At 38.1% G+C, this 15,675-nt stretch overlaps 3 protein-coding genes across 3 annotated transcripts in view; 1 reads left to right on the top strand and 2 right to left on the bottom strand.

Moving 5' to 3' along the window:
- The first annotated feature begins 1,001 nt into the window (after nucleotides 1-1,001).
- Nucleotides 1,002-8,731, top strand: sms (spermine synthase). The gene is made up of 11 exons (XM_068331095.1): nucleotides 1,002-1,161; nucleotides 2,904-3,024; nucleotides 3,528-3,615; nucleotides 4,187-4,251; nucleotides 4,346-4,521; nucleotides 4,689-4,843; nucleotides 5,170-5,259; nucleotides 5,516-5,630; nucleotides 5,708-5,787; nucleotides 6,310-6,425; nucleotides 7,649-8,731. The coding sequence occupies exons 1-11, from the start codon at nucleotides 1,116-1,118 to the stop codon at nucleotides 7,677-7,679; spliced, it is 1,083 nt and encodes a 360-aa protein (XP_068187196.1). The 5' UTR covers nucleotides 1,002-1,115; the 3' UTR covers nucleotides 7,680-8,731.
- Nucleotides 8,732-11,549: 2,818 nt separating this feature from the next.
- Nucleotides 11,550-14,526, bottom strand: LOC137605749 (uncharacterized). The gene is made up of 5 exons (XM_068330455.1): nucleotides 14,506-14,526; nucleotides 13,458-13,762; nucleotides 12,725-12,758; nucleotides 12,449-12,617; nucleotides 11,550-12,346 (listed from the first exon to the last, which is right to left on the bottom strand). The coding sequence occupies exons 1-5, from the start codon at nucleotides 14,524-14,526 to the stop codon at nucleotides 12,003-12,005; spliced, it is 873 nt and encodes a 290-aa protein (XP_068186556.1). The 3' UTR covers nucleotides 11,550-12,002.
- LOC137605748 (ryanodine receptor 1-like) overlaps nucleotides 13,585-15,675 on the bottom strand; it is a 41,482-nt gene continuing 39,391 nt past the window's right edge. Inside the window, exons 94-95 of the mRNA XM_068330454.1 lie at nucleotides 14,506-15,660; nucleotides 13,585-13,716 (exon numbers count right to left, since the gene is read on the bottom strand). Of these exons, the coding sequence (XP_068186555.1) occupies nucleotides 15,565-15,660 (96 nt within the window). The 3' untranslated portion in view covers nucleotides 13,585-13,716; nucleotides 14,506-15,564. The remainder of the gene's footprint in view (nucleotides 13,717-14,505; nucleotides 15,661-15,675) is intronic.

The following is a 15,675-nucleotide window of genomic DNA, read 5'->3' as shown; positions in this document are numbered from 1 at the left end:
CACACACACACACACACACACACACACACACACACACACACACACACATACACACACACACACAAACACACACACACAAAAACACATTAAAAGTTTTAGAACACAGCAGTTTTTCCACTTTGGTATTCAAATTCAAGTATTTCAAGTCAACTGAACAATGTGACACGGCGCAAAAGTCATTGGTGAACTGCCAGAGATTAAAACAAAGCATTATTTGAACAATATTGTACTGTAGAAAGTAGTGTGTTACTGTAAAAATGATGACGAAAAAAACGATAGGAGAGAGACAAACCATCATAACACTTAAAAATTTAGGTGTTTCTTACAGAAAGTCAAGATGTCAGTGTAATGAAAACACTTTAGTCAAAGCTATGTGTGAAAACCGCTGACAGCTGCAGGGTGTTGGAGGATAGTTGTGTCCTGCACAATATAGTCTTGCACAACAGATGTTGTTATTTCCTTAAACTCAGAGCGAGTTGCTTTGTCTGCTTGTTCTGAGAATAAAGGAAACCAAGAAGTTCATACCTATAAATTTGATCTATAAACCCTCAGTGTCAAGTGAGGTAAGTTTTACTGCAGTTGCTTCATGTCTCGATTGTTTCTAGGGTACTTGATCTTCTAGATCTCTACCTGTTTCCTTTTCTTAGCTGCAATCACTGTTGAGAATAAATCGAGAAGCATGCAATCAGGTATAAAAAAAAAAAAAAAAAAAAACAACAACTAGAAAATGCTGCTTTTCTCCCTTCATGAATCATTAGCAACATGTGATCCAGAAGGCCAGTACAGGGTATACATTTTAATACATATATATTAATATGTATTAATATGTGTGTGTGTGTGTGTGTGTGTGTGTGTGTGTGTGTGTGTGTGTGTGTGTGTGTGTGTGTGTGTGTGTGTGTGTGTGTGTGTGTACACATATACTGTATATTACATTGTCGCTGTTATTGAGGGTCTCTTCCCTCTGTAACCGCACCACCAATCACCGCATCAGCCACGCCCATTCCCGGAAGTGTCCCGGCAGCCGTCGCGCGCTGGAAGCAGGGCCCTCCCTCTGTCTTTGCAGATAAATACTCGTAGCCTGGCTGTTCAGGCATGGATGACAGCTGTACTCCGACATGGCAATGCAACACTTTATCCTCGACTTCAGCCTTTCTACGCCAGGTAAAGACCGCGTGAAAAACCCATAAATGATGTCTGCATTGAGGTTGACGTTCTTGCATCCAGGGCTGCATGCTAGCTCGCTAGCTGCTTGCTAATAGCAACCGACTAGCCTGTCACTGCCCTTCAGATCAGCAGCAACTGCCCACTGATTTGGGTAAAGCATGGCTGATAATGAGATTTACTGTAATACATCTTTTGCTGGCAAGTTGGAGCTCAGAGCTTAAAATTATTTTCTTAAACTATGAAATTGTAATTTATTTAGGTCTTGTGTTGCTAGTGTCGCATGTAGCAACTTACCCAGTTAGTCCAGTTGCTCTAGTTAGCCGCTTCGGCTAACAATGCGTAAAAATGTGTTCATTCGAGCGGGTCGTGCAGGAGAAGCATGTCGGCCATTTATGTAGTTTAGTGTTCCACTTTTACCCAAACGTGTATTTTTACATTTTCAAAGTAGAATCACCACACTATTTAAAGAAGATATTGAAGTTTCTTCAATTTATGTATTGGAATAATTTAAGTGGGTATGTATTAGTGGTGATATTTGCTATCGTTATCAAACATAAAAGTACTGATAATTCTAAAACCATACGTAACAAATATACAGTATATTGCCGATACATGTAAATTACCCGGTCGTGGTTTTAAAAGACACGTTGTTCACTTTGTTTGCTGAAAATTCCCTGTAGTTAAATTCATTAATGAATGAGTAAGCCATCGCTGTGTAAAATCCTGGTAACTTTTTGAAAGTTGGATTTATTGATTTGTTTGTGTACCCATCAATTCTCAAGTCTCATCAATCTTTTCTTTTTCCTCTGGAACTAATTTAAATTTTGTCCAGAACATCCAAGAAGTTTAGAGTTCAGTTCAAGGCTGAAGGGAATGAAGCACAATTGATCAGTTCAGACGAGTCTTTTCAAAGAGTCAGCTTCAGCGCGGTGCGCCCCGGGGCAAAGCCAGAAACCCGGTTGGAGCTGTCGGAGGCCCCGGACTGTAGCGTGTGGATCACACCCCTCAAACTACCTGTTAGAGGCCTTTGGGCTCCTAAGTCCACAAAAAGCTTAATTATATGTCGTGGCAGTGGTATATTTGTTTGGAAATGGATAATGGAGTTGTGTCATCATGCTGGTGCTGCCATTGTTGATTAATTTCTGAACTTGTAGTCTCTATAATAGCAGTGTGTAGTATTGATAATGATATATTTTACATATCTCTTCAAAGCCTGACATACTACATGCACTTGTATTATTGATCTGAAAGTGGTTGCAGACGCCCACACTGAAGAAAAACTGATACTGAGGTGTAGAAACGGAATTCCTTGATTTGCATTTTAAGACTTTTTGAAGGCAGAAATCAGATGACAGATTTAAAACCAAGTCAAATTGTAAATATTGGTTAGAGATTTGGAGAGATGTAGCTGGAAGTATATTATTCTCTTGGGAAGACTCCTTCAGGGAAAATGCCAGTATAGTTGGCTGTTGTCACAGTGGTTTCATCTACCTGTCAGATTTTCAATAACTTGTGTTGAGTTGTAGTGTGAACAAGATTGTTATCGCCACACACACGTGCCAAAAATGGAAGTTCTGCAAGGTGATCTTGGAAACTGCAATATACAGTATGTGCAAAGGGCTGGTACTGCTTCATCCCTAGGACAGTATTTAAATGATTTTACTAAATGTGGATGTAGAATTTTTTTTTGTGTGCCCCAAAGGCAATACTGTACTGTGAAGTGTCATGTCTTCTTTTAGTTGACCCTGCTACAACTGTGCCGGGTTTACTGTCCATATTTCATGAGCAAGAAATGACAGAGACTGTCCATGACATGAAGGGGCATGGATACGTCGCTACTCTTGTAGGCGAGAAGGGCCGGTAAGAACAACATGATTGTTATCACAATATTTCAAACTCTGTCACTTTGTGTCCTTTTGTGTGTGAGATATTTGCAGAAACTTCAGTCTTGTAGTGATCCAATACTGTATTTGTTAATAGGAGCGGCCATTGAGAACTGTTTCAAGATTTGGATCTGTTCCAAAATTACATTTTATTTATATTCTGCATGTCAATCCCTAAATGAATCATATCACACATGCATAATGTGACTATGATATAGTAAGAGAATTTATATAACCCTTTAAATGGGAGTTCATTTACATAATGTCAATACTTATTATGAAAAGTGTAGCCATGCACACCTACTTATGTACTGACACTGACTGCAAGTTTTTACACATATACAAAATACTTTTGCATAAACAACTAGCAGTCACCTTTTTACAAAAACCATGTGGCTTTTTTTTGTGGTGCATCAGTTGAGTGAACTGAAATTATTCCTTGCATTTTTTCCGTCTTTTCTAAACCTCCTTGTTTCTAAGGGTTGCTATCCTGCGAGTGCATTCCCATGGGATGGTCACCATTGATGTACAGTGTTATGACAATGATGACATTGCACAGCTGGATAAAGTAAGTGATAAGACATAATGTAATGTGGCCAAGTAAAATTTAAAAAAAAATTTTAGGGGGATGAATGAATTTCTTCTTTTCTGTCCCTGTTGATAAGTGCTGTACTTCAGGACACCACCACTAGTTGGCTTATGAGCACAGCACTTGAGACCGTATTTCGTTGTTTGCCACATGTTAAGATCACTTTTCGTCACTATTGCGTTTCTTTTCATCCATCCATTTTCTTCTGCTGGGTTTGCTGGAGTCTACCCCAGCGAGAGGCGGGGGACACTCTGGATACATTGCCAGTGCATCATGGACTTTGTTTAGGCAACTTCTATGTAAACATGCACAGGCAAAGTCTGCATGTCTATTGGCTGATTTAAAAAAAAAAAAAAATTTTAACGTTGTTTTTTTTCCAAGGCTGAAACGGATTAAAATTATTTTGAATGGAGAAAATTTGTTGCAGATTGACTTACTAGCTCAGTTATGGAACTAATTAAACTCTTATGTCAAGGTACTTCTGTATTCTAAGGTGATGGAAATGATTGTGTACTTAAGTTTCTGTTTTTGACTTGTTTTTTCCACACAGCTCGTAACCGCACTGGAAAACAAGTTAAAGGTTCTCCTGGAGGGTAATATCACACGGATTAAAAGGTGAGTATCTGAGAGTTTGAGCTGTAGAATATATTGATGATGCTATGTTTCCTACATTCTTGCAATAATATTGAGTTGTTCACCTTTCACTCAGACTACCAGTCCTTTCACGAGGAGCAAAAATTGATCGTTACTGGCCCACAACTGACGGCAGACTGCTTGAGTATGACTTTGACCAGGTGCTGTACGATGAAGACTCTGCATACCAAAACATTAAAATACTGCACTCAAAGCAGTTTGGAAATATCCTCCTACTCGATGGAGACGTTAGTAAGTGGAACGACACTGCAGCACATTGCATGTTTGCCAATTTTGTCAAAATTTATTTGTCCACTGCATGTTAATGTGAAACCTTGGTATTAAAATGTACCAGTTGACCTGATTGTGTTAGCTTATATGAGTTAATCAGTTTCCATGTGAACAACTTTACCTTTCAGACTTGGCAGAGAGTGATTTACCCTACACGCAAGCCATCATGGGAAATGGGAAAGAGAATTTTGAAGGAAAAGAGGTGCTGATATTAGGAGGAGGTGATGGGGGCATCCTTGCTGAGATGGTCAAACAAAAACCAAAGATGATCACCATGTTGGAGATATCCTTTTATAATTGTTAATTTGTCCTTCTGGAGGATTTTCTCAAGCTGTTGTCGAACGCAAAGTTGGTGGTTCTTTGCAGTTTGAGCTTCCCTGCAGATATCATGCCATTCCTGATGAACATGGCTGGTTGACTGAAGAAACATATGACAGATGTTGTTTGTAATTTTTATCCATCCATCCATTTTCTGTCACTGCTTTATCTGATTTTTTTTTTAAAATATACTTTTCTAATTGATGCTGATTATCTTTTGTCTTCCAACATGTTACATCTATGCATAATTGTGCCTGAAATCCTGGTTGATTGTTCCTTAACAGTTTGTACATTGACCAGAAGGTGATAGACGGGTGCAGAATGTACATGAGAGAAACCTGTGGTAACGTCCTTGACAACCTGAAGGGGGACTGTTACCAAGTGAGTATCACTCGTGATGTCATAAAATCTGTTTATACTTTTTAAGTGGCTGGTTATGAAAAAGTGTCTGGATAACATAAAACAGATTTGATTTTATGATCAGTTGATCTCCATTTATAAACTGACCAAAAACCTGATTCTACTCATGAACACATAATCATATTACGAAAGGCATGTCTGAACACATGACTAAAATGTCCCCACTGTCCTCCTCCAGTCTTGTTAATGTTTAGTGGTTTCTTTCTCTGCATCACAGGTACTTGTTGAAGACTGTGTTCCTGTGCTGAGGCAGTATGTCCAGGAGGAAAGGATGTTTGACTATGTAATTAATGACCTCACTGCGATCCCAATTTCCACTGAGCCAGAAGAAGGTTTCCCTATTTAAATAATAATGTATGCAAGTGAGTGATTCTGCTTACTGCACTAATGCAAATACTATTTGTTCCAGACTCGACTTGGGAATTCCTGCGTCTCATCTTAGATCTGTCCATAAAAGTCTTGCATCCCTCTGGAAAGTATTTCACACAGGTGAGTCCTTTTCTTTTCCACAACTACCCTTGTCCCACTCCCCCATACACTACATTAAAGAATATGTAGTGGGAGACAAATGTTGAGATTAAAATCCCAGCCAGACCACATTTTAACAGAAATCCTTGTTGAAACTGGTTTTCTGGGGAGGGGGAAAGAGTCAGCATAAATTTGTGGAAGGATTAAATTTTTCATAGCGTTATGACTTGTGGTCTGTGTTGCTGCTGTTGTGTGTAGTTGTCAAAGGTTTTATGTGATGTTCAACAAGTGATTATTTATTTTGCTGTAGTTCAATTTTGGAATACAGTAATCCCTCGCTTATTCGCGTGTTTCAAGACTTGCTGCTTCACTACATTGCAAATTTTTAGTAGTCACGTGATACATGACTACCTACGTGACCGTATTAACAGTGAGTAACAAGGGATTACTGTACACCATTTCCACGAACCTAGTTTGTATTTCAAAAAATTATAATCGTTACTGTATGTGTGACATTACACTTTTTTTTGTGCCGGTCTTCAGGGTAACGGCGTAAACTCGACAGAAGCACTGAGTTTGTATGAGGAGCAGCTTGGAAAGCTATCGTGTCCTGTGGACTTCTCCAAACATGTGGCTTGTGTGCCCTCCTACTTAGAATTGTATCCTTTAAAAAAATGTTGAGCCAAAAGCACTCACGGTCACACCTGCGGACAATTTGGAATGACCATTTCACCTAAGCTTCATGTTTCTGGTGGTGAGAAGAAACTGGGAGCATATTGGAGATTGGTGTGAATAATTTCATGTTCATCAATGAGAATTATCGTAGTATTTAACTTGACAAAATTCACGGAAAGTACACTGGTATTGGATCAGTTGGTACCACTTGCTGCAAAGAGGAAGTTGAAGTAAAAGAGCAAGTTGTGAACTGTAAATATTATAAAAAAGAATATTGCCAGTACATGGAAAACAATTCTTGAACTTTTGTCATTAGAAGCCGCTTTAGAACAAGTGCAAAGCATTAAAATGAAACAAACTGAAATATTTTTAAAATAGTAATGTTTTTGTTAAATGTTTTTAGTTTTCCTCAATTTCACACGAAATCAGTTATAAATTACTGATAAGTTCTCAGCTTCACAATATTTTTTTTTTGCCAGTATCAATTCAGTTTTTTTGCTTGCTTGTTCTGAATGGACTTGCATGGGATTTTTTGGAGGCTGAGGTTTTTGCTCAAAAGAAGTACAATAAGTTTTTGATCTACATTATCAGATGATCCAGAACTTTTGGGAGTCTTTACGGCTCATAGGGTTAGTTGTGGAACAGTAAATTAATTCTACCGATTTGAAACTAAAATCAAATTGTAACTAAAATTGTGATGGAATGAATCTGTTTGCCCTTGTTCCACTTCAAACTTTTTTTTTTTTAGTTTTAAATATTCACAATTGTTGACTTGAATTCTGCACCATATGTAAACAACTCTGATCACCACCTAATATTACAAAAGGAGTTTTGTGTTAGAATCGGCGTTTAGATAGGGAATTTGTCAAATTATTAGGACATTTTAAATTTGGATATCTTCATTTTATAAATGCTATTTAAATCAGATTCACAGTAGAAACTAGTGTCGAGCAATATTAAACTGTATTAGTCTTAATTCAGTAGATTTGGACTCTAACTTATTACCCATTAGATGCTGTGATCCTGACTTTTTTTTCATGCATCTTTGGTGAAAATGGTATTTCACAGGTTGATTAGTATAATTTTGAATCCAGCTTGGAAACACGATGCAATGTGGTTGTCGATAAACTGGGTTAATTTGCCAGTCTGAAAAATGGATACATTCCGACAACGCTGTTGTGTCAGATCCTTAATTCTTGTTTTCTAGATGGGTTTTCTACACTGTATGGAAGAAATGAAGGCCTGCAGTTCCCTCTGAATCCCCAATGACTGGAATGTTTGTGGTTTTCCTATTTCTGCTGCAGTTTTGCTTCAGGCCTTGTTCAGACTGAATGTGACATGGGAATCAGAGGCAACACAGAATTTAGACTTTGTCAGTAGTTTGAAAAATAAAAGATATTGAGTCTAGAGAATTATTACAAGAATAACCGTGCAATGCAGTGTTCCTGTATTGTAAAACGATTTCATCATGACAGATACGCACATCACGTAGTTTTTATGCCTGGTTAGCCACCGCTATATCGCATTTGGCTGGTTTGACAAGTATAAACCTGAACACTCCGGAATTTAAGTTGGTGTGAATGACTCGAGATGGGAAAATCACTTTTCTGTCTGAACATGACAAGCGGCACAATGAAGCTTCATTATTCTCGCACTTAACCCCAGGCTTCCCTAATCTCCCTTCTCTCTTCCTGTTGAGTTTTACTACTGTTTCCTTCGACTGAAATTGTTTTGCGTTACTTGGAAATGTGTGGAATGTCGATATGCTTGTACTGTGAGAACTGTTACATGTTTCGACACAAGGATATTGTGGAATCATTCCTCACAACAGATTTGTGTTCTGTTTTTTCTTTTTCTTTTTTTTGCGGGGGGAGGGACTGGTTTTCTTTGTCACACAATTGGAGCTCATAAAAAAAAGCAGTCTGTGGACTCAACGCGGCTGAATCGAGCTGGTTTTTGTTTCTGACTCACAAATGTGATTTCTGGTTCTATTAAGACAATGTGTACATGTCCATTGATGCTAAAGAGCCTAAATTTGTTTTTAAAAGGGAAACTATTCCACCACTAAAAGTGTCACCTTTTGTGCTTGTGCAGATTGTATGTTTTACTAGCACCTTTGGTTTCTCTGTTTTTAAGGCTGCTTTGGTGCATGTTAGGATGAGGAATGTAGCTTGCATGATCAACTCTGTGGGGCTGAGTTACATTTATTTATGCAATTCACCAAATGTTGTTCTGTCCTTGAAATCATTTTTGTGACATCTACAAATAAAAAGTTATGGGGAATCTTGAATTTCTTGCATTTTAAGCTGAATAATTGGACACGAGTTGTTTATATAGACTTAAGTATCTGTTTAATCTATATTAACTAAAGTACCAAATTGGTTACATTTTTTTGGTACCAATTAGTCCTCTTCCAATCTGCTAACGCAGGTCGCGGGGGAGCCGGTGCCTATCCCGGCAGTCTCAGGGCGTGAGGCGGGGGACACTCCGGGCATGACGCCAGTGTACCGTGGTGGTACCAATTGGTACAACCCAACTCTCAACCGACAGTGCTATCTACTGCAACAACGTGCAGCCCAAGCGTGATGTTACTTGATTGAAATTGGTTGTGTGTCAAAAACTTCCATGCAGGTACAGTGGGGCAGTCTCAGGTGTATCATTATTAGGTTAAAGACAAAACATGAGAATATATTTGATTATATTTTCCTTCATTGTTGAAAACTGTCCCAATGCTGGAGAAGTTTTTCGAGAAGAAAATTTTTGATTATGTAATTACCACAATCCCCATATCCACGGGCAGAATCATGTTTCTGTATTTAAAAGAAATACTAATCTCTCTTTCTCTCCCTCCATCTTCATCTCTCCATCCGTCTCTTTTCAAAATAAATAATGAGAACTACACAGACAGTGTTTGAACCTGTTTAATTATTGGTTTTGGGTTCTACATGGGAAATGATGCATCTTATGACCTAAAATCCTGCAGATGTAAATAAATTAAGCATTTTAAAAGAAACAACCTTAAATAAACCCTGAGATTGTAATTAGACTGGTAAAAGGAGTAAATGTTACCGGTTCAATCTGCTGACATCCTGTCTGACACCCGTCTGGTAATTGTCCAGTTTACTTTTCTGAATATGAGGTTTTGTTTTGTTGACTATTACTCATAATTATAAAAATGATGATTATGATTATTATTAGTATATTCTATTGTGTCTTCAGGGTAACGCTCCAAACTCAGCGGGGGCTGTGGAATTCTCCAAAGAGGTGGCCTGTGTGCCCTCCTTCTTGGAGCTGTATCCTTTTATTAGATTTTATTTTCTAAATGAAATAAACTCATGAAATTGTGGATATTGTATCTGAATTCACAATAATGGCATTTTCATTTATGATTTACAGTCTGAATTTATATCTTATTTTGGTCTATACTGCCTTTGTTTTATTGGTAATTATTAGTCACCTGCTTTTATCTTTATTACAACCCGTCTTGTCTGAAAGCTCACAGCTTTCAGTCAATTGCATTCACTTTGTTTTTTTGTTTTTTTTTTACTTTAAAACAAAAAGAAATACATTTCAAACTAAGCCTATTGTGTTAAAAAAAAAGAGATAGAGACAACAAAAAGTCTGATTCATTAGGTGCTTGTTGGCAATAACAACAATGATAGCAATATTACTACATGGACACATGTATTATATTTGTTTCATTTGGAAACATTTCCATTAAATCTTATTAATTTTTACACAGAATCCCAACATTTTTTGAAATCTAGATTGTACAAGAAAATAATTCAAGTAGGGATTAACTTGTTCGTACATTCCTGAGAGAGAAAACTCATGCATGGCTGCATTTCACTGTATTTGTTGTGTCCCATCTTTAGTTGTTTTTTTTCTAGATGGGTTTTCTACACAGTGTGGAAGAAGTAAAGGCCTCCAGTTCTGAATCAACTGGAATGTCGGTTCCTGCATTGACAAAGTTTACACACAGACACACCCATACACACACATACAGTACACACCCACACACACACATACAGTACACACCCCAGTTTACGCCTGTTAGGGCGCTAATTGACCACAGCTGTTCTGTAGCTGTTTTTGTCTAAAGCAGTGACTTGTAAACATTCCAGCAGTTGAGCGACTTAAGATGGCAAGTCACTTCATGTTCAGTCTGAACTCAAATAAACAGACACACACCAGTTTTATTATTCCATTTCTTATCCTCAGACTACTCTAATCTCTCTTCTCTCTTTCTGTTTGTTGAGTTTCACCTTCGTTTCCTACGGCGTGTGTTGAGGTACTTGGAAAGGTGCACATTGGAGCTGTTTGTCGCGTCCACCTGCCTGTGCTCTGTGAAAACTGTTACGTATTAAATCAGTGAGTAGACACAGTGTTTGTTTACTGTGGTGTGATTCCTCTTGTGTTTATGTTCTTTTGGGTCATTCTTCGCTGTGACTTCTGAGTTCTGTCTGACTCAACACTTCTGAATCGGGCCGCTTTTTGTGTCTGACTCAAAAACCTGAAAGTTTATGTCGCCTTTAATAGCACACGTGGATTCTCTCAATAAATGTTATGTATATTTTTGTGCATATTTTTCTTTATTTTTTATCAAAATCTACAAAATTGACATTGTGTGACATAAAGCACTGTTCTTAAAATAAAATTAAAATATTCTTTATGAAGTTATATCAGGAACTCTCAGTGATTTTACCTGCTATTGAGTCATTTTACTATCTTGAATATTTGTAATGATGTGTCTTACTTGAGCAAATGGAGGTTATCATTGTTTCCTCTTCAAACTTAATAATTATATTACTGCACAGTGTGTGTCTTCAGGAAGAACACTGTTTGCTGCTGCTCCTTGCACAAATTTGATTGGGCTAAGAAGATATGTCATCATCTGACGGTTCCTCCTCTAAAATCTTGTTGCTTTCATATCATATTAACAGCAGATGAGGACAAAATATTACTTATAGCTTAAGAAAGAAAATAAAAGGAAAGAAAGGATAAGAGTAGAAGACAAAGACAACACCTTGTGAATTTTATTACATGTGAGATTGACTTACACATACAAAAATTGCTTCAGATGAACAAACATATATAATACAGTAAGAAGTGGATATCTAATGGAAAATCAGTCAAGGAAGTGAGAGAAAATGTACACAAGTGTCGCAAGTTGCAAATCTATTAGTACAGACAGCAATCACTGTATATCATCAAAATAAATGCATATTTATTATTATATATAGCATATTATATGCATCACATATAATGCACATAATGGAAGAAGACCAAAACTTTATGACACAACCTTCCTCTTTAAGTTCCTTAGGAGTTAGAAAAAGTCAAAAGTAATTCACACAAAACTAACAAAACAATCATTCGTCCTTCATGTTGAAAACACCTCAGTGTTCAAAGATGAGGATACATCAGTGGAGGCTGTCAATGAAATGATGACCAACAATGGGAGTCATGTTGAAGGGAATAGATCACAAAAAAATCATTAGACTTGTCTTCGTCTTGTCATTTAGACAAAACATCTGAGAAAGCCTCAACGCAGCGCATCCTTAGAAAGTAAACCCACCACAATCAAAAGCATCAAAATCAGAATCTGCCATTTCAAAGTCGAAGCTGTTGTAATGGGGGGAGTCGAGCGGCGGGCTGCTGGTGTGGTAACCTCCTGCTGGGCCTAATCCAGAGAAATCTGTGTGGATCGGCATGTCAGGAGCTTTGGCCTCCAGATTAGAGAGCGAGCACGTACCGAGGTACCCCATAGCAGAGGAGGCAGCAGCCCCCCCCATCAGCAGATACATCGCCCTCACCGCCTGAGCATTACTGATGGTGCCGTGACGCAGACACCCCACTGAATGGGCCCCCCCTTTGTAAGACTTTGAGCGAGGGGAGTTCCTGCCTGTTGAAGTTGAAGAAAAATTACATTTTGAACACAATTCAAGCAGGAATCTGATCATAATGAGCTGATTCACAAGAAAACCCGACAAAACTCTACGCTCACCTTTCTCCTTTGGGGAGGCACACGTAGGGGGCCCCGGGGAGGACGCCTCCGTGTCGCTAACTGGTGGAGTTGGTGGATCTTTGTCCAGGATTTGCTCAGGAACCAGATCTTTTAGATTAATGCGAGGTGGTGGAACATGATGTCGCTTACAGGGAGGTGATGAGAGGCTCTGGGGGGAATTTAAAAAAAAAAAGACTCCTTCAATCTATTCACAATCCCCAAAAAATTACAAAATTAATAATATTCTTGATAAATATATTCGATTTATAAACTCACATTTTTCACTTTTCTCAGCACGTTCAGCCATTGACTAAAGAAACATTTATTCTGTTAGTACATCATAAAACACACCAATCAATACATCAATAAAGTGCATTCTGATAACATAACCGGTCCAATGTGTCAGGGCCTGTTTTGTGGATATTGCTGTAAACTGTTTGACAAATCTATTCAAACGGCACATTTACAGGAAAGGAAAATATGTAGGTAGTTACACGTCAACAACCAAAGAAGACAGATAAACAGACGACAACAACAATGAAGCGTAAACTGTTGCGTCCTCCATTGCTAAATGTCATGCATACAATCAATAGAGGTAAAGCCATCTAAGTCTGATGTGCATGACGCTGACAAACAAGACATTCTCTGTTGTTGTGATCCAGATCACTTATGGAAAATCACTGCGGGCATGGTTTCCATTTGTGAGGCGCACATGTGTTCAGATTAAAACCAGATGCAGATCACTCCTGATTATGAACATGAGCTAAATCTAATCTGGGTGAAAAGATCAGATTTGCACAATGAGGTTTGTAATTTGAACGTAGCCTAATTAACTCGCAGTGTTTTATTTGTACATCTACTAGTTTGACTTTCATTTGGTTCTTGTATATATCAGTTATTTTGGCTGGGATCAGTAGACTGTTACTTTATAGGGCTGAGGCGGCGGTTATATTGGGGGAGAGGTTGTTGGGCTCATAGTATACTGTTCGAGTTAATGAAGCCCCCTGACCTGCAGTCTGCAGGGGCTTCAGCGAGGAGCAGCAGGTATTTCTTCTGGGGAAGGATCAGAGCGAAGCAGCAATCCCTGCAGCAGCCGGAGGGTAACCTGGGCAGGTCCAGGATCTCCTTTCCTTCCACAATCGCCTCACAACCGCTCTGCAGTGACACGAGCTGGTCGGGCGTAGACGAAGCATCGTGGCACACGAGGAGACTGCCCTCAGCTGTCAGGAGCAGAAACCTCTTCTTCCACTGTTTGAAAATAAATCCACCTGGACAGAAGCAAGTTCTAAAATTTAAGACACATTTAAGACTGTACTGTATATATAGTAAACAGTACACATGAGGGAAATGAAACTTTTCAAATTATAATCCACAACCAAAAGCTTATTGACTGCTATGGTCTCAGTGATGATGGTATTGGGAGCAGCGTACAGCTGGATTAGAGCATGAACATGCTGTTATTGCATCATCACCATGGATTAGAGGCAGCCGTACGGTTGGAGGATCAACAGGCTGTGATTGTGGGGATTGACCAATCAGATGATGTTTACCACTGTCAGTTAAATCTGTCTTTCTATATACATATTGGGGGGAAAAAACAAAACCTACATGGGCAGAATTTGTTAATAAATTACCAAATTACATTACTAGTACAAACAACTGAGATTGTGTCTGATGTGTTTCTTTGTGTTTTGACAGCTCTGGATATTAAATAATTTCTTTCATAACATCTTTTTTTAAACCTCTCAGTGAGAATGGATGGTTCTGCCAAAATCTTCTTTTTTGAATCTCATACTTGGTCTAAAGAGTTGCTGATTATCAACAGCATCACAGCATTTTAGACATGCAGCTAAATGCTGGACGTAAAATACATTCACTATCCTACTGAACACCCACGGTCATCACACCTCCATATGCAGAATACATTCAAATTTATCAATTATGAGAATGAAGATCATTTTAAGTTTTACAGTAATGTGACTTAAGCACAAAATGCACTGAGGTCTTCAAATATTATCCTATAAGAAATGGAGGGGAGAGGAAGTGGATCAACTCACCGTACATCCTGAGGGTCCCATGATGGATCTCCGACATGTTCATGTTAAAAGCAGACGTGTCCAAGTCAAACCAGCTCAGAGAAATGCTCGAGGACGGGATGGATAAAAATCACACGAGTCTCACTGTGAGTTTTAATGCTCAGCTTTAATCCACATTCAGATGGGATGTCCCACGAGTTCAACAGCTGGGAATGAAACTGGGTTGCATTGAGATGTCACAAAAAACTCAGCATTATTTAGATTTGGTGTCAGTCCAGTTCTACACACATAGAAATATTTTAATTCCTCACATGTAAATCCAGATGGTATTAAAAACAGCCTTCCTTTATCCAGAAAAGCCTATAAATTAATACCCATGTTTATGTAATGTGTCTTTTTGTCTATAATTCTGCTGTTATCAACTGTTATCAATATTTATTGTTACATAATTACATCAAATCAAAATAAAATTATACAGCATTGGAAAAATATCAGAATTACAAATAACTCAGCTAAAAAGGTGGAAACTGATCAAATAAATTTAAAGAACTTTTGACCACATATAGCTTAATCGACAAGTAAAATTGATTTATTCTTTATAGTAAATGTTACAGATTAAGACGCATGTCCATAGCCAGTATTCACTTTAACTGATTACTACATTCATTATACAGTCAGTATTATAGAGTCACTGCCACAATGCAATGAAGCTCATTTTTACACAGAATTTATTCATCATTGCTGACATGAAATTGTCCTAACAATTATTAAATAATTTAATTCCAAACCTATAAGCCAGAAAACTGAACAAAAAAATCCTTGATGCATAATTATTGACACAATAATCAAAAAGGTAAAACTGTGTAATGAATTTGACTAAAATAATTCATTACAGACGTTTTTGTCGTCTCTACAAAGACTCAACAGACAATTTTTTCCCAGCTTGGAAGTTACCAAAGTGTCTTCATCATTTGATAAAATCCTTTGTCACCATCCAATCAAATTGTGTCGTGTTTTAACAGATAAATAAATAAAATAATTTGTCATTTTGATTCGCACGCTCAGAACAACACTTGTAGGCTAGGAAAGCTGGTCCTCATATTGCTTTCTGAAGCAGTCCCCTGCAGGGAAGAAGTCCCAGCAACGCTCCTGGTACATCTTCCAAACGTAGGACTCCTGATGGGGAATAAA

Source organism: Antennarius striatus, chromosome 13 (genome assembly GCF_040054535.1).
Source record: "Antennarius striatus isolate MH-2024 chromosome 13, ASM4005453v1, whole genome shotgun sequence".
NCBI classification, from domain to species: Eukaryota; Metazoa; Chordata; class Actinopteri; order Lophiiformes; family Antennariidae; genus Antennarius; species Antennarius striatus.
The sequence above is the reverse complement of the archived record's forward strand: the minus strand, read 5'-3'. Positions and strand labels throughout refer to the sequence as shown.

Bases quoted from the DNA above. Each gene is read 5' to 3' on its own strand.
- sms (XM_068331095.1), top strand. From the start codon at position 1,116: ATGGCAATGCAACACTTTATCCTCGACTTCAGCCTTTCTACGCCAG. The intron at 3,025-3,527 runs GTAAGAACAACA...CTTGTTTCTAAG, and splicing joins CTTGTAGGCGAGAAGGGCCG to GGTTGCTATCCTGCGAGTGC. The intron at 4,522-4,688 runs GTAAGTGGAACG...TTTACCTTTCAG, and splicing joins CCTACTCGATGGAGACGTTA to ACTTGGCAGAGAGTGATTTA.
- LOC137605749 (XM_068330455.1), bottom strand. From the start codon at position 14,526: ATGGGACCCTCAGGATGTACG. The intron at 13,763-14,505 runs GTGAGTTGATCC...CTATATATACAG, and splicing joins TGGGACCCTCAGGATGTACG to TACAGTCTTAAATGTGTCTT. The intron at 12,759-13,457 runs GTCAGGGGGCTT...ATGTTTCTTTAG, and splicing joins GAAGCCCCTGCAGACTGCAG to TCAATGGCTGAACGTGCTGA.